Source organism: Borostomias antarcticus (assembly GCF_949987555.1).
Source record: "Borostomias antarcticus genome assembly, chromosome: 21".
In the NCBI taxonomy this organism is placed as follows: Eukaryota; Metazoa; Chordata; class Actinopteri; order Stomiiformes; family Stomiidae; genus Borostomias; species Borostomias antarcticus.
Genome location: NC_140254.1, coordinates 6,574,374 through 6,597,552, shown reverse-complemented (window position 1 = coordinate 6,597,552; position 23,179 = coordinate 6,574,374). Strand labels below are relative to the sequence as shown.

The window sequence follows — 23,179 nt, the reverse complement described above, 5'->3', positions numbered from 1 at the left end:
ACCACCACCCCAGTCTGCCTCTCCTTCGGCACTGACCCAGACTTCCACGCAATGTTAAAGAGGCGTGTCAACCAAGACAGCCCCTCAACACCCAGCGCCTTCAGCATTTCTGGACGGATCTCATCAGTCCCTGGGGTTTTGCCACTGTGGAGTTGTTTGACTACCTCAGTGACCTCCTCCAAGGAAATTGATGGCCCTCCATCATCTTCCGGCTCGATGGAGGGTGGATTAGTCGGGTTCAGGAGTTCCTCAAAGTGCTCCTTCCAACGCCCAACAACCTCCTCAGTTGAGGTCAGCAGTGTCCACTCCTTGCTGTATACAGCTTGGATGGTCCCCCGCTTTCCCTTCCTGAGGTGTCTGATGGTCTTCCAGAAACACTTTGGTGCCGATCGAAAGTCCTTCTCCATGGTTTCTCCGAACTCCTCCCACACCCGCTGCTTTGCCTTGGTCACGGCCGAAACCGCAGCCCTCTGGGCGAGTCGATACCCTGCAACTGCTTCTGGGGTCTCCCGGGCTAACATATCCCGGAAGGCCTCCTTCTTCAGTCGGACGGCTTCCCTGACCACCGCTGTCCTCCACGGTGTCCGAGGGTTACCGCCCCTTGAGGTACCTATGGCCCTCAGGCCACAGCTCCCAGCCGCAGCTTCAGCAATGGAGGCTTTGAACACAGACCACTCATGATCGATGTCCCCAACCTCCACAGGGATGCCTGAGAAGCTCAGCCGGTGGTGGCAATTGAAATCTCTCCGGACAGGCTCTTCCTCCAGATGTTCCCAGTTCACCCTCACTACACGCTTGGGTTTTCCAGGTCTGTCCAGAAGCTTCCCCCGCCATCGAAACCAGCTCACCACCAGATGGTGATCAGTGGACAGCTTTGCCCCTCTCTTTACCCGAGTGTCCAAAACACATGGCCTCAGATCAGATGATACGATAACGAAATCGATCATCGACCTACGGCCTAAGGTGTTCTGATGCCAGGTGTACTTGTGGGCATCCTGGTGTTTGAACATGGTGTTTGTTATGGACAAACTGTGACTAGCACAGAAGTCCAACAACGAAACACCACTCGGGTTCAGATCGTGGTGGCCATGCCTCCCAATCACGCCCCTCCAAGTTTCTCCATCATTGCCCACGTGTGCATTGAAGTCCCCCAATAGGACAGTGGAGTCCCCTGCAGAAGCCCCAAATAGGACTCCACTTAGGGTCTGCAGGAAGGCCGAGTACTCTGAACTACTGTTCGGTGATTAAGCACAAACCACAGTCAGAGTCCCCCCCCCACAGTCCTAAGGCGCAGGGAGGCGACCCTCTCGTCCTCTGGGGTGAACTCCAGCACAGAGGCGCTCAGCTGGTGGCTAGCTAGTATAGCCACACCTGCCTTACGCCTCATACCGTGAGCAAGAACAGGGTCCAACCCCTATCCAGGAGTTTGGTTCCGGCGCCTGTGCTGTGCGTGGAGGTTAGCCCCACCAGGTGTAATTGGTATCGTTCCACCTCCCTCACAAGCTCCGGTTAATTCCCCCCTAGCGAGGTCACGTTCCATGTCCCCAGAGCCAGCCTGCCCGGGTCCGGTCTGTCGGTGCCCCCCGCCTTCACCGCTACCTAGTTGGCAGCGCACCCGACCCCGACAATTCCTCCCGCGTGTGGTGGGCCCACGGGACAATGGAGGATGAGATGTTGTTGCCATGTTGCTTGTTCGGGCTGGGCCCGGCCGGGCTCCGTGGTAAGCCCGGCCACCAGGCGCTCGCAGGTGGGCCCTCCGTCTGGGCCTGGCTCCAGATGAGGGCCCCGGGCTTCCTCCGGGCCGGATCTCTCTTCCTTTTAGATGTTCTGTCATCAGGGGTTTTTTACCTGTAACCCCAGGTAGGGGGGCTAGGGGGTACTACCACTTGCCCAAGGTGGACCCCCAGACTAGTGGAGGGAAGGAGGCATCTTACTTCTCCATTCTAGTTTTGCACTGAAAACTAGCCACTGCCCTTTCTATTCTGATGTGCTATTTCAAAATAAAAGCCTTCGAAAATCTAAAAAAACCTGCTTAAATCAGGATTAAATCAGGATTAATAGAAAACTACTCATAATGCAACAGGTTCTATACTACACAATGGTAGTATGCCCCATCCCGGTCTGACTCAGTAAGTTTCACGAGATTCTGATGTGCCATTTCAAAAGAAAAGCCTTCTAAATTCAAAAAAACCTGCTTAAATCAGGATTAAATCAGGATTAATAGAAAACTACTCATAATGCAACGGGTTCTATACTACACAGTGGTAGTATACACATTCACGGTCTGATTAATGGAGATTCACGAGATTCTGATGTGCCATTTCAAAATAAAAGCCTTTTAAAGTGTCAAAAACTGCTGTTTTTTAGAATTTAGAAGGCTTTTATTTTGAAATGGCATATGTGTCCTGAAAATAACTGGGTGACACCCTGAGGTGGTCTACTAGTACTCTGAAGTGGAAGTGTTGAGGCATTATGGGCGGTCTCCTTTTAATCATAATCTGAAATTGCAGGAAACAGTAGTTCGTATAGCACAATTTAGAGGGCCTTTATTTTGAAATTCCACCTCAGAACGTCCTGAAAATCACTGGGTGACACCCTCAGGTGGTCTACTAGTACTGTGAAGTGGAAGTGTTGATGCATTATGGGCGGTCTCCTTTTAATCCTAATCTGAATTTGCAGGAAACAGTAGGTCGCATAGGACAGTTTAGAGGGCTTTTATTTTGAAATGCCACATCAGAATGTCCTGAAGATCACTGGGTGCCACCCTGAGGTGGTCTACTAGTACTCTGAAGTGGAAGTGTTGATGCATTATGGGCGGTCTCCTTTTAATCCTAATCTGAAATTGCAGGAAACAGTAGGTCGTATAGGACAGTTTAGAGGGCCTTTATTTTGAAATGCCACATCAGAATGTCCTGAAGATCACTGCGTGACACCCTGAGGTGGTCTTCTAGTACTCTGAAGTGGAAGTGTTGATGCATTATGGGCGGTCTCCTTTTAATCCTAATCTGAAATTGCAGGAAACAGTAGGTCGTATAGGACAGTTTAGAGGGCCTTTATTTTGAAATGCCACATCAGAATGTCCTGAAAATCACAGGGTGACACCCTGAGGTGGTCTACTAGTACTCTGAAGTGGAAGTGTTGATGCATTATGGGCGGTCTCCTTTTAATCTTAATCTGAAATTGCAGGAAACAGTAGGTCGTATAGGACAGTTTAGAGGGCCTTTATTTTGAAATGCCACATCAGAATGTCCTGAACATCACTGGGTGACACCCTGAGGTGGTCTACTACTACTCTGAAGTGTAAGTGTTGATGCATTATGGGCGGTCTCCTTTTAATCCTAATCTGAAATTGCAGGAAACAGTAGGTCGTATAGGACAGTTTAGAGGGCCTTTATTTTGAAATGCCACATCAGAATGTCCTGAACATCACTGGGTGACACCCTGAGGTGGTCTACTAGTACTCTGAAGTGGAATTGTTGATGCATTATGGGCGGTCTCCTTTTAATCCTAATCTGAAATTGCAGGAAACAGTGGGTCATATAGGACAGTTTAGAGGGCCTTTATTTTGAAATGCCACATCAGAATATCCTGAACATCACTGGGTGACACCCTGAGGTGGTCTACTAGTACTCTGAAGTGGAAGTGTTGATGCATTATGGGCGGTCTCCTTTTAATCCTAATCTGAAATTGCAGGAAACAGTAGGTCGTATAGAACAGTTTAGAGGGCCTTTATTTTTAAATGCCACATCAGAATGTCCTGAAAATCACTGGGATATACCCAGAGCCAGGGGTGGTCTGCTAGCTCTCTGGATTGGAGTAGGTGCAGTATTATGGGCGATTTCCTTTTATTTCTAATCTGAATATTAAGGAAATATAGTTATGACAATTTAGAGGTCCTTTATTTTGAAATGCCACATCACAACCGCCTTTCACTTCTTTAATCAATCCATCGTTATTTGACTTCACTACTAGTCGGTGAATGCGACGGTGATAAGTCCTTCCAAGAGAAAAAACGAGTTACCGTAATGACACTAATGTTTGCGCAAAGGGGAATTGGCTCTGGCCCACATGACTTGTATTTCCGAATTGAAGGCTGGCTTGACCGCAGTCATCAATCGGCCTGTCTTTAATAGAAACACAAAATGTAGGCCATTTTATTTTAAAATAAACAGCCTAGAACATTTGTGAGGGCACGTGACCTAAAATGTAGGTGGTCAGACCAAACATGTAGGCTACTGTAGACTAGCTTTCTATCAGGTTTTATGTCAATGAATGGAGAAGAGGCTCCACATTCCCATAGAGCAGGGGTCTGCAACCTGTTTGACAAACATTATATGGAAATTAATAACTAAATAAATATATTACTATTAAATAAATGTATTTATTACTAAAATAAATGGTCATGTTGGCATTCAAGTTAGCTAACTAGCTAGATAGCAGCTAGCCTGGTGAGACCATCCTGATTTTGTGAGCTCACATTCTGTTTCTTTCGCAAATCAGTCTGGATACTCTCCATAAAGATCAGTTTTTGCCAGATCAGAAAACGATCTCGCCAATCAGCGTTGGTTGTGAGGAATTTGAAATACAAACAGGCAGGGTGGGTTTAAGTGTGACAACAGTGAGGAGTGGTTGAAGTTGGCAAGTGATAGATGTTGATACACTATGGTTCATCCAATCACCTGCCAAGTAATTTTGAAAGTGTCCGCCATTTTCCAAGCAATACCAATTTCCCAGATGATTATGCGAAGCAAACTATCTGGCGCATCAGGTTAGATAGCAGCAGACTGCAGAGAAATTCACCAGAATGCAGGAAATGTAGTGTTTGGTGCTCAAAAATTCCCTCTTGGACCCCCAGACACCCCTGCATATACCATCACGCTTGAAAATAAATCTAAGGGGAAGCATTACCTTCATTTTGAGCTCAAATATCTTTTGCGGCTCCAGTCAGATTTTGTATATTTTTTTTGGCCAAAAATGGCTCTTTTGATAGTAAAGGTTGCCAACCTCTGCCATAGAGGAAGCAGCATATGCCTAACCCTAGTCAAATTCCTAGTATGTGTGAACCATAGACTACACTGTAGCCTACATGGCAAACATCTTGAGTCTTGAGTCTTCACCGCTAGCCTACCTTGGATGCACAACACCGCACGTGAATGTATTACAACAGAGAAAGGGACGTCCGAATGGAAAAAGGTTGCACCATAATTTATGTGCACTCGCACAAATGTTCCCAATTATATTTCAAGGTCGCACCGATTACATTTCGGGAGCATATTCAACCTAAACCGTTGCAATTTTGAGCCCTGGAACTGTTAGGGGGGCTGGTCGTTTGCCGGAGAGCACCATTCATCGTTGACCGTACAGTAGGCCTACAGAATCTCCCCTTGTGTGTGTCTCTCTCTTATTCCGTGTCTATTTGAGAGCGTGTTTTGTCGTGTTTTCTTTACTTTTTGTTTGTCTAATAAACCCCTTTATTATTTGAGGATCTGACTCCGCTTTTGGAATGAATTAAAGGTGCAGCATGCAGTATGGCGCAAAAGTAGCGTGGCTGTAAGCCAGCGCACCATAGATAGCGTTTGTCGGGTTATCACTCCCTCCCTCACTTACTCCATTCTGTTGTTGACCTGCATTTCTATGTTGCCACCACAAGAGGCAGTAGTCCCAGCACACCAAAATAAATACACTATGACATCCCACACTTTCAAGTTCCTCGATAGTGTAGTGGATTAAGCGTCTGACTCCCATACGGTGGATCAGGGGTTCAAGGCCCTGGTGGGGAAGATTTTGGGAAATAATATCCACACCCTCTGAGCCTGCGGGTTTATTCCTACGTTTACTTTCGGCCTTTCCATCCCTCCCCCTCCCTCCTTTCACTCTCCTTTCCCCTTTTTTTGGATGTACAGGAGAGATTCCATATGAACAAAAACACTAGACAACCCACACTTTCAAGTTCCTCGGTAGTGTAGTGGATAAAGCGTCCAACTCCCATACGGGAGATCAGGGGTTCGATCCCCGGTTGAGGACGAACCTGTTTGATTCCTAACTTTAGCCACAATCTTTCTTCCTCTCCTGTCTGCCCCTTTTTTTCAGACGGACAAGAGAGATCCCATGGGAACAAAACGTTTTTTTGTTGTTGTTTTTTTAAGGAAATGTACAGTCTGTTTTGCAGATGAATTAACTGTGTCAAACTGATTGAAGAAACTGTGACCAATTAAGTGACCAATTACAAGTCTGATTGATATACTAGACTTGTGCTTACTGTTATGTTTCTCTGTGTTTTGTTTTCTGCTCCTCCTGTTCTTGGTCCCACTCCTAGATTCCTGATTGGATCCAGTTATAATTAATATAATTCAAAGCATTTTAATAAATATGAGAATTGTGATTTGTCGGATTACTAGCGGACCGCTGTCCCTGACGCTAATAATCTGCCAGAGGTCTGCTTGCCATTCGATGTGAAAATGGCCAGGAACCCGCCAGCGGATTCGGCCAGAGGTCTCCCAGCTGGTCCATCGGGGACCCGCTGTACTGTAGGTCCACTAGCCACACTGAAATAGCTGTGAATTGAAATGACATGAAATAATGTCTGATAAATTAAGATAGGTCTTGTCGCCTGTACACATCAATTCCAATGCTTCCAATGTTAATCCAGCACAATAAGAGTGGGATAGCCAGTTAGCTCATGAGCTCACAACAACTAGCAGCAGCTTCCATAACATTAATGGTAGCAGTCAGTGGCTAAAGCAGTTACACTGATAACAGTCATCCCCACTGGGTCTTGAACCCTGGTCTCCCAGGTGGGAGTCCAATGCTCTCACCACTACTCATGCTGTAGAGATCGATGAGTTGGTTTTGGTGTCCTTCTCCAGTCCCTAGTGTGGGTTGGGGTTAGAATAAGGGTTGGGACAGGCTCTACTCTATAAGGCAAGGGGTAAAGGTTGGAGTGAAAGGATGATGGTTTGGGGTATAGTCCCATTAAGTCATCCCCACCAGGTCTTGAACCCTGGTGTCCCGGGTGGGAGTCCAATGCTCTCACTAGAGGTCTTCACAGGTCGGGTAAATCCGAGAGGACCGGAACCCGACCCGGGACCCGTACGGGTCCGGGTCCACATTTCCACGCTTTTATTATGGTCAATTGTTTTTGGGTGGTTGGGCAGTGGCTAGTTCCAGTGCGAACTAGAATGGAGAAGTAAGACGTCTCCTTCCCTCCACTAGTCTGGGGGTCCACCTTGGGCAAGTGGTAGTACCCCCTAGCCCCCTACCAGGGGTTACAGGTAAAAACCCGATGGATAAAGAACTAAGAGGAAGAGAGACCCAGCCCGGAGGAAGCCCGGGGCCCTTGTCTGGAGCCAGGCCCAGACAGAGGGCCCGCCTGCGAGCGCCTAGTGGCCGGGCTTACCATGGAGCCCGGCCGGGCCCAGCCCGATAGAGCTACGTGGAAACACCATCTCCTCCGTCCCGTGGACCCACCACCCACTGTCGGGGTCGGGTGCGCTGCCAACTAGGTGGCAATGAAAGCGGTGGGCACCGACGGACCACACCTGAGCGGCAGAGGCTGGCTCTGGGGTCATGGAACGTGACCTCGCTGGGGGGGAAGGAGCCGGAGCTTGTGAAGGAGGTGGAGCGATACCAATTACACCTGGTGGGGCTAACCTCCACGCACAGCACCGGCACCGCAACCAAACTCCTGGATAGGGGTTGGACCCTGTTCTTCTCCGGAGTTGCTCACGGTATGAGGCGTAAGGCAGGTGTGGCTATACTAGCTAGCCCCCAGCTGAGTTCACCCCGGTGGACGAGAGGGTCGCCTCCCTGCGCCTTAGGACTATGGGGGGGGGGGGGGGGGGGGACTCTGGCCGTGGTTTGTGTTTATGCACCGAACAGCAGTTCAGAGTACTCAGCCTTCCTGCAGACCCTGAGTGGAGTCCTATTTGGGGCTCCTGCAGGGGACTCCACTGTCCTATTGGGAGACTTCAATGCATACATGGGCAATGATGGAGAAACTTGGAGGGGCGTGATTTGGAGGCATGGCCACCACAATCTGAAAACGTTGACAAAACTAGCACTTTTGAGAAAGTCTGATAATTGCTCTACCACTGTTTTGGTCATACAATGGATGTGGGTGGGCACTGTGAAAAATCATTCAAAAAACATGTTAAACTCTCAATTTCTTTATTATTATGGACAAATGTTCTACAGACCATATTGTGAGACCATCTCACTGAATGGAATGTTGGTGATGCCTGATGAAGATCTGGCCAGCCCGGGACATCCGGCTCTCCCCTACCCAGTGACTAATCAATGAGAGGTCATGTAGGGTGGAACCCATTTTGTTTAGACGGTTTCCTGTCAAAGTCACAGTAAATCTGACAAAACCCATTAGCATTAACTCTTTCTCCCTTTGCCATGGTCCTCCTACCCGCCTCACGGTAATAAACTCAGGGCAGGACATTCCAATGAAGCTCTCTCCAAGAAGACACTGTTAAACAAAGGAATATGAGCATTCTTTGTCTTGTTTAGTTAATAAAGTGCAATTACTTTCTCCCAACTCTGTGATGGAACCACCATGAGAATAAGCGCTAGGAATAAAGTATGGGCATTGATGCATTGAATTTGTAACCAAGTGTTACTGTGTGTTGTAAATAACTGGTTCTATGCTGCTAAGCAATGTTTCTCTCAATATTTCTCTCAAGTCTCTCAGGTTCTGATTTCTCCAAGTAACATGTAACTCCAGGATCCGAGCTTGTGCCTGATTGATGAAAATCCTATCTGTATCCGTGGAATTGCGAACCGCTACCTACATCTAAGCTCTCTGTGTAGTCAACACCAGGGTCTTAGGAATTTCCACAAACTCTTCTCTGGCGAGAGCAGAGGTTAGCCTTAAGCTTAGAGAATTTAGGATAGGCTGTGATAATCTATTACATCGTTTTCATTTCTGCCGTTTTCATATTGCCATATTTGTTTTCCATCTATTATTGAATTGTGTTTTCATGTTATTTTGATCATTGATTAGTATAACTTCAATAAATATTATTAAGCTTTGATCACGTCCTAGCGTCATCACATATAGTAACCATCCGTAATAAGCGTTAATTAATAGATAATAAGGACCTTATAAGTCCTTATAAGATGCTTATAAGACATTGTGTTAATAAGACTATATTAATGTTTTATAATAGCATAATAAACACGCTTATTGATAGATAATAAGCATTAGTCAATAGGTAATAAGGACCTTATAAATCATTAACATGCTTATAAGACATTATTATGCGTAAATAAGACTACAAGTGGTTAATAATAGCATAATAAACATGTTTATTGTTAGATTATAAGACATTTATAAGCACTTATAAGAAGCTTGTTCTCATTCTATCGCACATTCCATCACACAAATGATGGTACGACTGCGTCCACGTGTGATCTATCAAACAATCATATGCCACCAATCCCATCGTACGAATGATCGAGCGTTGATAAATGTGGCGGCTGGAATCTATCGTAATTAGAATATCGTGCCTCTATATATTCTGGGTTCAGAGGCCTCACCCCTAGAGTCACGACATGGACAAGCAGAATACGATCAAAAAGAGAAACTTCTCTGAGGCTGAAATAGAGGTTTTAACCTCTCAAGTGCAATCTAACCAACTGGTGCTATTTGGTAGCCTCAAAAGTGGCATCAAAGGAAGCAGGAAAAATGTGGTATGGAGAGAAATCACTGCTGCGGTGAACAGCGTTTCTGTGGCCAATCGAACTCCAACAGAGGTGTGAATTTGTAATTTATCCTACATCTTTACATGACAGTAGGCTATGGCCTATATAATATAGTATCATGATTGCTCATGTCCCAATCGTTTTACATGAAGGTGAAGAAAAAATGGTCCGATTTGAAACTCGCCACCAAAAAGCGTGTTACAGCGCTCATAAATGAAACCCTGAGAGAGGGCTTGAACGAGATTAACGAAACTCTGAAATCTCAGAAATAAAATGGGCTATTTGAATGTTGTGCGTTGTCTGACTTTCTTGAATGGAATAGCTTGCAGCCAAACATGAGTAATAGCCTACATTTAAAAGCGACTGATGAGGTCCTGTCTCCTTCGGATAGCCCCCAGCTGGGGCTGCGCTGGGCACGGCTCTCTGGGCATGGGCTCGTCTGGCTGCACGGGGACGTGAAGAGGAACTCTGTTGTCCTGCGCAATATTGTGCAGAAGCGCACAGGACAGAATGATGCTGCAGACCGTCACCAGTAGCCTAGCCTAACAAGTAGTTTGTGTGTAAGTGAGTGTGTAATGTAAGTTAACTTGATTTTAGGCCCACAGCAACAAAAGGCGTTGATGGCAAACACTTTGGAAATACCTATTTATGTAACGATATATGCCACAATGTCGAGGCCTTTAGAATATATAATATTTTGCCATAGTCTGCATTTTTGGACTGCTGACTACGCAGTCTTAGATGCCAGTCAGATTATAATTTCAGTATTCTCTGATTTGCGTGATCGAGTCCGGTAGGTTTAGAGGCTAGCTCCTCTCTCCTCGGATAGTTGTAGGCTATAGTCTAAGAAGTATACGACTATCTCAAAATGAAAGCGAAATTATTCTTTGACCAAAAACCTGGTTACCCCGTCAATTGAAAAGAATTGGAAAATACCAATTTATTTTAGGGATGCGTGACGAGGCCTTAACAAAATATCATAATTTGCCATAGGGAAGGCTACTTATTTAAAAGTGATGAACAGGCCTATGTGGCTGCGCTTAGAAGCCAGCCAGGATCAGTCTGAAACTTGCGTACACAGTCTGAGACTTGATGTGAGATTTGATCGCAATGTCCGCTCACGTCCAAATCAGGGTTATAATAGTTTTGCTTTTTTCATTAGTTTTTATTTTTATGTCGTTTTAACTTTTTGTGTTCAATTTCAGTTTAGTTTTAATTAGTTTTTAAAGCAGATTTGCTAGTTTAGTTTAGTTTTTATCTTTTGATAATGCTTAGTTTTAGTTTAGTTTTTATTAGTTTCAGTATTAGTTTTAGTTTTTTTTTTCTGCGCTAGCCTCGTGAGACCATCCTGATCTCGTGAGCTCATGTTGTTTCACTCTGTGCAAACCATCTGGCGCACGTCAGGTTACTTCTGCGCAGGGGCACAGCTAAAGAAATAATGGAGGATAGATTTAATATCCACCCAAAATACTAGGCTTATGTATGAAATGAAAAAGACTAAAACTAATGACATTTTCTCTACAATTTTAGTTTATTTTAGTTAGTTTTGTAAACACACAATACAGTTTTAGTTAGTTATCGTTTTTTTGTAAAGCTTCGTTTTTATTTTTATTTCAGTTAACTAAAAAAAATTTTCACACCTAGTTTTCATTTTTTAGTTAGTTTTCGTTAACTATAATAACCTTGGTCCAAATTGATAAATGCCCAACTTGGCGTGGAAATGATCGTGCGCCAAGTTTTCTGTCGTACAGTCGCTTGGTAAATGAGGGCCTTTGTCTCTGACTGGGACTGTCCTAGTCAAGAGAAAAACGTTATCCTATTGTCTCTCCGTGCACATAAAATAAACTGGAAATAAATGTCTGAGAGTTCTCCTAAAGATTCTTAAAGATGATTAGATTAGTTTCTTCAACAATTTTAAGATTGGATTATTAATTTCTTCTACAGTGCGACATGAAATAGTAGCCAGCTACCTGGCTGCTCTGTGGTGATGGAGCCTGTTGACCTGGACGAGGAGGATGAGGTGGAGATGACTGTGGGGGAGCTCCAGAGCTGGATTCGACAGCAGGTGGAGAACAACGAGCTGATGCGCCTGAGGCAAACCCAGCTTGCCCAGGTGAAGAGTCTGTTGGAGAGGAGAGAGTTGCAGGTGGCCAGCACCAGGGCTCTCTTCAAACGCACCTGCCAGTGAGTAGGATATGGGTCATATTTAGTGTGGTGTTCTGTATTGAATGATACTCAACGTACAGAGGATCCTAACATATCTGACGACAGATTTATCGAAGACTGACCAGTCATTATCTCCGCTCTGTGTAGACTGCACCTTTATTTTGCCTCACTACCTGTCTGTTGTCTGGTTGCTTCAGGGCTGTGGTGGAGTGTGAGAACTCATTAAAGGACTTGTACTGTGAGCTGGGCATGGACTACAGGGACACAGACTCTGAGGGTGATGAGAACTCCACTTCCGACGTCATAGTGATAGACGGCGGTGACGATGCTGCCGCCGCCCCAAACGGTGGCGCTGGTTACTCCAGGTCTGTGGTGAAGTGTGAGACCGCAGTAAAGGACTTGTACCATCAGCTGGGCATAGACTACAGGTATGCAGACCCTAACGGCGATGAGAACACAAGCTCCTGCGTCAACGACAGAGATGATGCCACTGACCCTACTGATGACGCCATGCCTGTGGACAATGGTGAGGAGGAGGGGGATCTGTGTTGGGAAGTCATTCTTTCCAGTCTGTCTTGGGTATCGGCCTCTCTCACTCCTCTTCCAGTTGCAGATCCTGAAATTGTCACCACCAGTGAAAGTGACGGAGAGCTGGATTTGACAGCAGGTGGAGAGCAGCAACGACCCGGTGTGCCTGAAAGAAACCCAGGTAGCCCAGATGAACAGTCTGGTCCAGAGGAGAAGGGGGCAGGCGGCCTGCACCAGAGCTCTCTTCAAACCCACCTGTCAGTGAGTAGGACACTGTTCATATCAGGTGTGATGTTCTGTATTGAATGATCAGCATACACACATACAGAAATGCCTTTATTCGTGGCATTTTTCAGCCTGCGATCAAAGTCGAAGAAGTTGTGATCAGGATATTCCTTTAAAGTGTCGGTGAGAACCGATCTATGACACAAAACCCGTCAGCCAAATTTCTCTGTTCAAGTGGCGGGGATATTTCTTGGAAGAACAGTAATGACATTCAGTAATTAACATGGGTTTGAAACTCTTAAGTAAAATGGAAAGTACTAACTAACTAAGTAGGCTAATGTAGGGTTCTGATTCGACTATTGATTTGGAATGGTAACAAGGCAAACAGCATGAACTACATCCATAGGTTTGTGGTTGTCTAAACACACTGCTCAAATGCACAATGTAATCAATAACGTTCTTCAACTGGAATATTTAGTTAGAGATCCGCGATGATGATTGATGATGTAAGTGTTCTCTTAATCAATCAATCAATCAATCAACTTTATTATGCAGATTCATGGTTCATTACAATACACATACAACAAATAAATAAAAAAAAGGAAACAATACCAGTGTTTCCACTTTCCACATAGGTGACTGGTATCTCACAGCACTGAAACCAGGATTCTACAGCAGCACAATGTGGAATTCTGAGAACCATTCAATCGGCATATAAATGTATACATCAGATTCCTCAACAGCGCATGAAATGTGTTGACTCCTGCACTACAAAACAGTTCACATGCACTGCACCGCCTTGGCTTTCTAAGCAATATGCACATGCAGTCATTATAGGCAACCTTAAGCTTATGGATGCTAGCCTTTTTAAACTTTATCCACAAGGGAGCAGTGTAAAGAGGGGTACACTATGCTCTAAACAGGCTGATCTTGACATTATCTGAGCACCAGTGGAATTTCCTTACCAACATGTTACTGTAGCTCGTGCATATAACATGCAGCGCTGTCTATATAAGTCATCATCATCAGACATTTGATCTGTGATGACATGTCCCAAATACTTATCTTTACAGCAGACAGATAGAACTTGCCCTGACAGGTAAAATGATGGGAAGATTAGATCTTTGTCCCCTTTTGTTTTACAAATCATGACAATGCTCTTTTTAGCATTGTATTTCATGTCAAATTGGACACCATACTCAGAGCATATATTCAACATCTGTTGAAACCCAGCACTGCTAGGAGAGAAGATAGCCAGATCATCGGCATACATAAGATGGTTTATCAGGGTGTTACCAATCATACATCCTGTTTTACCGTCTCTTAGCTGGTCAGATAAATCGTTCATGTACACTTAATAAGAATAATTAGAAGAAGAAGAATTTTTTTTGAGCAGTGTATATGCACACCGAGCAGCCAAAATGTTTGGTATCAGTATTGGCAGATCTTGGAGAAAATCGAATACCGTTAAAAAGCTGGCCCATTGTTGTCTCCAGCTCTGACATTCGCCTCTCTGACTCTCCCTCAGTGTGGTGCGATGGACATTGACCCCCACAACATACACATCCCGCTGTCTGAGGCCACATCTGCTGTGAACACCACCCCTACTGAAGTGACCGCTAGCACTAGTAGAGGTCCAGCTACCCACATTGAGACGGCTGACAACCCGAGCACAGCGGCTAAGGAGCCCAATGACTCGGATGCGTCGAGCGAGGAAATCCGACCCCAGAGGAAAGGGTCGGCGCGGCTTTCAGCAAGGCTTTCAAAGATGAAGACGCAATGTGAGGTTGTGGTCCTGAGAAAACTCCCTGAGTCCGTTATCTCTTCTGCCACCATTGGCCAAACCAAACCTGGGAGAAGACTGAGCGCGGAGGAGATGTCCAGCAGCGATAACTCGGATGCATCGTGGGAGCCGTCTGACAGTGAGCAAGACTCAAGTCCCAGGGCCAAGCGCCGGACCAGAGGAAAAGATGCACCAAAGAAACATCAGAGTTCTGATAAAGGTCCAACCTCAGCAAAACCACAGAAAGGCAACATGGAGATGAAAGCGATGTCCAAACGGCTCAGCCATGAGACCGACTCTACCTCACCAGCTGCAAGTAGAAACAGCTCAAATTCTTCCACAAAACCACAAGAGGCAAACAAAGGTGAGTTAGAGCCTTATCAATGTATACTTTTAAGCCTAAAGGTAGTTTGTTTTTTAAACATAAAAATGTTTCCCGCCCCATTTCTTCTCCAAACAAAAAAGTATCCATATACTGAGATGGACTCTTAACTGTAACAAAGGCATAAATATTTATCTGCACGTACTAGGGTTGCAAATTGTAGGCACATCCCCCGAATTGATCATTGGTAATGTCAACGATTAATTGTAATTAAAATACCAACATTTCCAAACAATACCAAAAGCATTTTTCAGTCAAGATCACTTGAGTCAAGATTGACCCATTTATTTTGCATGCAGCAAATACAGCATATGGAATTTTGGCGGTGTGCTCTGTTCGGGGGGCCCCCTGCCTTCCACTGCGTAGTGGAAAGCGCGATCGTAGGGGGTGGGGCGATAATTTAGATGTTCTCCCCCTCTGGGCCAGCTTGGCCCAGAGTGCCGGAAGAGGGAACAGCATCGATTTAGCCCCCTGCCGATCAGAGTGGGCTGCGATCGGGTAGTCGCTCGGAGGTAACTCAGCCCACTAAGACCGCCATAGACAGCCACATGGGGACTGCTGTACATTATAGTCCCTGGCCTCCACGGGCCAGCGCTTCGTGGAGTTCTGAGGGAGTACAGCCTAAAGCCTCTGCCTCCATGGCGACCGGAGGGACCGCTAGGATGGCCCTTCGGAGATGTTTAGACCCACGATCACCATGGAGAGCCACAGAGACTAAGCAAGTCGAGTTCCCCGGTTTCCACTAGCCGACGCATAGCGGAATACCAGAAGAATGCAGTAAATACCCCCAGAACAGAGAGCAACGACGACAACAGAGATGACATCGACAGTAACACGGTGGAGCAGGGGAGGAGGTGGGGCGAGCACGCAGATAGCAAGAGATCGCAGCAATAATGGCATAAGCGCACAATAACATGTTTTGATAGCTTTAACCCTCTTAGCGCCAAAGTCGCATTTCTGCGACAAGCTGCGTTACTGAGTAAAACAGTGATTTTATGATATTTACACGCTGAAACCTCGGTTTTCCTGCCACCACTAGATGGCAGACATATATAACTTTGCTCACGATTCAGTATGACACCATCTTTCAATGCAATATATTTGAGAAAATCTCATTACGAGTTCCCTATTTTATACACAGGGCGCGCCAGCGCTCCTAAATACCATATGTTCTTTAGGACGGCATATTTCTGAAACTGTTTGACCTAGAGACAAGCGGTTTTTTACCTGTAAAAGTAGACAAATTGCGCTGTCTGGCAAGCTTCGGTTTATCCATTTGTGTAGCCGACTTCCGTATTTACGTCCAACCACAAAACCACAAAGTTGTAAACTATGGGGATAGGTTGTTTTGCCTGGTGCAGTAGCCTACTTTGTCTATCCCTGTGGATGGGGATCTACAACTACTCGAAAATACCAGGATGGAGAGTTCGATTGCAAGATAGCCTACCATCTAAAGTTGAGATTTTGCGTCGTGTTTGTACAAATAAGACATCCCACGTACAACAAAATAATCTCGACAAATCTAGCGACTTTTCCTGGTCATTTGGGAATGATTGAGATGACAAAGCCCTGCGCATTCCGTGGTTCACTTTACAACAGATTTCACCAGAGCTGAGGGTAAGTCTCTCTCCATGACACTCGGCCAGTCTGACTAGATAGCGTCATGTTCCCAGCTCAGACACCGCGGCCGCTCTGAGGAAGAGCAGCCTGCAAATGAATCGCGCGCGCACAATTTATGACCAATCACAACAATGATTTTGTACAGTTACAGTAAGCACAGTATATTTATAGATATGTTTTTGTCCTCTCACGTTTACTATAAATACACACGATGACTGTTCATTCAGTTGTGGGTTGAGCGGAGCAGAGTTATTGAGAGAGCGAGTCAGCAGAATTGAGTAGATTATTGCGTTGGAAAAACGCCAAATGGCTGCCATAAGGTTCAATTGTGAGCAAGTTTTGGATGATATTTGTCCATGGGGCTGGTAGAGAAATCAGAGATTGAGGACTACTGGGCACAGTTTTGACCAACTTTTACACCTGGATTTGGCAAGGTGATCTAGGAACAGATTTGAAATCATCCTGTCATTTCTGCATTTTGTAAACAATGATGAGTAGGCCTATGTTGAGAGGGGACAGCAGGGGCAGTGTGGGGTGGCTCTGTGTGCTGTGCCTTGCAATGAGAGGTACCACACTCTGAAAAACTAAACAGTGTCACTTGGATAGATAGGTACACTGGATAGATAGGTACACAGGCCTCTGCGGCTAAGAGACGCCTTCTGTTTACGTGAGTGATGCTACTATGTGGCATAGTAATTAGTTTGTTTACTACTGTTGGTTTACCATTTACTGTTTTCCTGTTCATTTGATATTTGGATAACATAACAAATGGACAGAGGTGGGGAAATTTGTTGAAATAAGTTCAAATTGATTCAAAATATCCCATATTTCCTTGAAAAATGGCATAATTCAAGTTGGCCGCCACCCTATGACATCATAATATGCAAATTAGTTGGATAAATTTAGACCCAACATAAACTTTGGATCATTCTCAACATTTGTCTCATTTACAGTGAGTCTCTATCTCTAACCACTTTAAAGCCACACTCTTTTGAAATTTAGATGTCAAAATATTGTTTAAAAAAAAAAAAAACCTGGCGCCAAGAGGGTTAATACATGTACTCTAACGTGCTGGACATGCTAAGACAGCTGACGTCAGCTGGTAGGTTGCGTTGCATTACGGGGTGTGACTGATTAAGCCGCTGCCGACTAACCCGGCGTTGACGTCCGTGCCTCGCCTGAAGTTGCATCGGAGACTTCATTTTTCTTAATCAACGCTTTATTACGGACGGACTGGGTTATTTTTTTCTACCTGCTGCGCGTTGCAGCTCCTCCTCGCAAACACTGAGCCGATGGTGGGCTTGCAGGTGAGACAAAAAGAAGAGCCAACTTATCCGAGTGAATGTTCTTCAAGTGATAGAGCATTGCTATTGTCGTTATGTTGTACGTGTACACGGCATCACAATATTTGCAAGTGGCTTCTTGTCCGTTCTTTTCGAAGTGGTTCCACACAATGCTTTGCTTGGCCCGCTTCATTTTTCAAAATATGCCGCTGTTGTTTTTTCTGCATTTCTCCTGAGTTGGCTGCTTCGCCATCATGTTGTTTGATAGTAGGGATGCAAACAATTAATCGAAAATCCACTCATTGCTCATTAAGGATTTGTTTGAGCATGTGAAATTTACTCGATCTACTATCAAACAACGTGGTAGCGAAGCAGCCATCTCGCAGCCAACATACAACATGACGACAACAGCAGTGCTCTATCACTTAAAGAGTTTTCATTCGGATAAGTTGGCTCTTCTCCTCGTCTCACCTGCAGCAAATCCACCATCGGCTCAGTGTTTGCGAGGAGCTTTGACATGCAACAAGCAGAAAAAAATAACCCAGTCCGTCCGTAATGAAGCGTTGATTTGGTATTTGTTTGGAAATCGATTGATTGATCGTTAACATTACCAATGATTGATTCAGGGACGTGCCTACAATTTGCAACCCTATTTGATAGTAGATTGAGTGAATTTCACATGCTCGAACAAATCCTTAACGATCAATGAATCGATTTTCAATTAATTGTTTGCATCCCTAGCACGTACACAAATGTTTTTGTGCAATGTCTTTGTATCTCTGAGACATGTCAGTATGGATCACTTATTTGTTTAGTTGGATGCCTATTAGCGGTTGCTTATACAGAAGATTGACAAATTGGCCATTTAGCAGACGATTTAATCCAAAGCGATTTAGTACAATGTTTTTGAGCTAGTGTAGGAGGCACAACACATGATCCCATGTTATAATCAGCATGTTTCCCTCCCTGCCAGGGAGTTCCTGTGTTATGCCCCTGGCTTCGAACAAGGCCACCCATCCTACGCCTAGACCCCCGGCTCCTACCCCGGCCACCCAGCGTCCAGCCGGACCCCCGGCTCCTAACCCGGCCACCCAGCCTCCAGCCGGACTCCCTGAGGAGGTGGTCAGAGTGGGCATGGTGGTCCTTGCTAGGAGGAGAATCGGCACCTGGCACCAGGGCAAGATAGTGGAGATAAAACCAGTGGGTGAGAACACGCACGCACATACAGTACAGTACACACACACACACACAAACACACACACACACACACACACACACAAACACACACACACACACACAGTTGTCCTGCTTTCACTTCACTTTATTTTGCACAATTTAAAAATAAAAATAACCAAGAATAACAAAGATAATAAAATGTATATTCTCCTCTTGCTCTCTCTCACTGTGGTGATTTGGTGACATACACACCGCCACGCATTAGAAACAACAGAAGCAGGATTCCCATGTGTCCTGGAAAACTTGGAAAACATTTGACCAATTTTCCAGTCATGCAACATACATGGAAAAAGAGAAAAAGTAACCTAGAAAAAGTGTCCTAGAAAATCTTGTCCTGGAAAATGATTTCAATAACAATATTAAAACAGCACAAAAACAAGAGATTAAAAAAGAAAGCAAGAAATAAAATAAAAAACTAAAGTAAGAAGAGATAGTAAAAGTAGTGACATTAAAACATCTAAAGGTCTGAAATGTTTCTATAACACTTCTAATTACCGGAGTGAGTGACAGAACAGAATATCAGGAAGACAGTGAAAATTAAATGGTTAATAGACTGCACTTATATAGTACTGCGCTTTACAATGGCCTCTCATTCACTCATTTAGACACAGATTCACACACCAATGGCGGCAGCTGCCATGTAAGGTGCTAGCCTGCTCAATGGGAGCAATTTGGGGTTCAGTGACACTTCAACATGTGAACAGGAGGAGCCAGGATTCGAACTGCCAACCTTATGATCATTGGCCGACCTGCTCTACCTCCTGAGCCACATGCCACCCAAGTTCAAGAATGAGAGGAAAGAAGACCCTGAGTTCAGGGCAGGTTAGGGGAAGTATCAGAAGATGGAACATATTAGTGTATAGCGCGATCCCTGTCTGTCATACCAGCTAGATCATCACTGAAAATGTACTGGAAAAATCTCTAGAATAGAGTGGGAATCTTGACAAGCTCAATAGAGCTTGAGAGAGTTTTGTAGTTTATCTATAGGCTTCTGTAAGCCTTCATATTTTCGTTAATCAGTCTTTGCATTCAATTTGCCACAGAGAAAGGACATAAGTATAAGGTGGACTTTGAAGAGCATGGGAGGAGCTGGCTGTCTGGACACCACATTGCTTTTCACCCACCACCCTTATTGGAGCACCTCTATGAGGGTGCGCGAGTGGTGGCCATGTACAAAGAGCCGGAAGGTGACCAATCCTGGTTCTACTCTGGTACCCTGGCAGAACTTCCAAACAGGAGAAATCAATCGAGGTATGGGGAAGGAGATTGGTCCGCGTTATTGACTGATAAATTATGAAAGTGTTTTTGTAGATTTCCTGTGGCTGTTTCAGTAAGGTTCTGTGATAACAGCAAATGTCTGTAAAACTTTATGTAAATAAGTAAGTAATTAATAAACTTTTTGTAATTTCCCCCTGGTCAATAAAGTACCTACCTACCTATAACAATGACTATATTCCAGGTTCCTGGTTTTCTTTGATGATGGAAACCCTTCCTATGTGCGCCTACCTGTCCTTCACCTGGTTTGCAGACCTTGTAAGACATCAAAATGTCTTCCTCAAAATGTCTTCCTCCTACACTCAATTCTGACAGGAACACACCGGAAACACACATTCTTGCACACACCCTCTTTTTCTCTGTCTCCACACACAGACACAAAGACACACACAACCACTGCTAAGCTAAGTTATCTGTCCCTCTCCCCTTGTATGGCCTGCAGTACAGCATGGAACCCCTTCCTGGGAGGAAGACATTGAAGACAAGAGCTTCAGGGACTTCCTTCTGTACTACCTGAACGAGTTGCCAAACCAGCCCATGGCTCACTACAACATCGGACAGCAGATCAACGTGGAGTACAACGGTATGCAGAAGAAATGCCGAGTGGAGGCCACTGACTGCAGTTTGTTGCACGTTCTCTTCCCGGTGAGAAGCCTTTTATTTATCACACGTTTTTATTACACATTGTATTTATTACACATTTTTGTTGCATTTCTAGCAGTGTTTCAAGATGGATTCAATATGGGTTTGTCGTTTCACCTCAGGATGACCAGCACAAGGAGTGGGTCTACAGAGGCTCTATGCGTCTGCAACACATGGCCAACATGAGGAAGACTGGTGGGTCTTCATCTCTCTCCAACTTTGCACCGGTTTTCGGGAATGGACGTCTGTTTCTGGTGTGTGTCTACCCTCAGGGGTTTTGCATTTGAATCATGTTTTCCCCTTTGTCCCACCCAGTGTCAAAACGGAAGAGCGTCCGTGCCAGTGTGTGTAAGACCGGTGAATCCTCAAGAACCACAACAGGCAAAGTCACATCCAGCAGCTCAAGCCGGGCTCAGTCCTGACAGTCAGCGCCTTCAGAGTCAGTAGACGTTATATCCTACTGTCTGTCTGTTGGGGCAATTCGAGAAGTTCGCAAAGTGCATTCATCAACGTAAAATGGAACGCCATCTTACATTGATAATGTTAAATTAATGACTCTTGTATGATAATCTATTACACTGAATGTCCATGTTCTTTTTTCTTTTCATTTTTCTATTTTTTTTCTTTTCAGTCTTTTTTTTTAAGTGTATTTTTTGTAAATATATTTTTTGTAAATCTGTTAAGTATGTTTTGCTTTGTTTTTATCTCTGGGTGAGATTCATGGGCTGTAAATGAATTGCCCTCTGGGATAAATAAAGTTGTCTGAATCTCAATGCTAAAAAAGCAAACATTTTATATCGCAAAAAATAAATGAATGACTGGCTTGGGTTACACAACACAATTTTCTGATCTTTTTGGCTACGTTGCAGTTTGCACCTTGCATCCACAGCGTTTTTGAGGACTGCTGCAAGGGGTGCTTTTCGTGGATTCCGTTGTGTGAACAGGCAAAACGGGAGCGTTTTGAGCACGATAACGCAGGCTATTGTACAGTTAAAGGGGTAGTGTGCTATTTTGGAAATTTAGCCCTATTTGTGGTCTGTCTACCATGAACTTGAAACATAGAGACCATAATTTCACTGATCATTCCAGTATTGAGCTAGGTGCAGTTTTTATAAAGGCTCTCACTGGGCTACTAGGGACGTCAATGGGGCATACGTAAATACGTTGGAAAAACTATGATCAAGTGGTTTTCCGAGACGGGAAGTACAGGGTGTAATCTTATCAGTCTCAGTATGCTCTCCTGTGAAATGTCTCACAAACCCAATGTTTTTACATGTTTGGCATGGCATGGACATAAGCATTCCCTGGGCGCTTGTTTTCACTGTTCCTACTGAGGACTATGTGCAAGTCATGCCAAACAATTAAAATTTGGATTGTGATACATTTCACAGGAGAACATACTGTGACGGGTAAGATTACACCCTGTGCTTCCTATCTCAAAAAAGCACATTCATCATAGTTTGTCCCTCACCCGGCGTTAGCCGAAGGGGGGGACTTTAGGTTGCCTGGTGTCATGTCATGAGTGAGTGAGTCTGTCAGTCCCCCCGTACTACCAGAACCCGCTACAAAAGGGGTGCCTTTCTAATGCATTTTTCCATTGACAAGTACATTTAGATTTTCATCAAAAACTATGCTTGGTGTCTCAGTATAGTCTCAGACAAGTTTACTCGGGAAACCATGTACTTTCTACATCCGCAGAGAGTAGAGGTTGAGGTGTTTAGTAGAGCTAGATATGTCTGTATTTTAACATTCATTATAGGCAGGGTTGGGAAGGTTACTTTTAAAAAGTTATCCCTTACAGTTACAAGTTACTTGTGAAAAATTGTAGTCTGTAACGTAATCCGATTACCACAATTTAAAAGTAAAGTAAGGGATTACTTTCAGTTACTTTTGGATTACTTTAAATAAAATGTACTGTGTATTTCACCAGATATAAAATGTACTGTGTATTTCACCAGAAATCCTACATTATTTATTCTTTTTCTGTGTTCTAGAGCTGACAACATAGCTAAACAGCAGTTGCCCAGCGCCCGCCCAGTTAGAGCAAGTGTTAATGCCAAGAGGTTAGGGTGCGTGTCATTTTGCCTTGGCTAGTTAATTGCAGTCTGCAAAACACGACACTCGTTGCTAATGTAGCTAACGTTAGGTGTAAACGTCGGAGCCAGCTCTAGACTCCAGCTCTAATGCATTCTAAGCAGCTGTGATTGGCGCTATTCAGCTTGCCAGTGGACACAGCCTTATATTATGGATAAAGCACCCACTGACCAGTTTTCCCAGGCAGTTAGTTATAGCTCTTGAATAACGGTGCGTTCGTTTATAACTGGGAGGTGG

General features: G+C 44.6%; 1 protein-coding gene across 1 annotated transcript; it reads left to right on the top strand.

Annotated features, from left to right (window-relative positions):
• Positions 1-14,643: 14,643 nt before the first annotated feature.
• LOC311323542 (histone-lysine N-methyltransferase SETDB1-B-like) lies at positions 14,644-21,467 on the top strand. The gene is made up of 7 exons (XM_084455788.1): positions 14,644-14,774; positions 18,669-18,899; positions 19,975-20,182; positions 20,391-20,464; positions 20,649-20,851; positions 20,971-21,043; positions 21,164-21,467. The coding sequence occupies exons 1-7, from the start codon at positions 14,663-14,665 to the stop codon at positions 21,268-21,270; spliced, it is 1,008 nt and encodes a 335-aa protein (XP_084311914.1). The 5' UTR covers positions 14,644-14,662; the 3' UTR covers positions 21,271-21,467.
• The last annotated feature ends 1,712 nt before the right edge of the window (positions 21,468-23,179 follow it).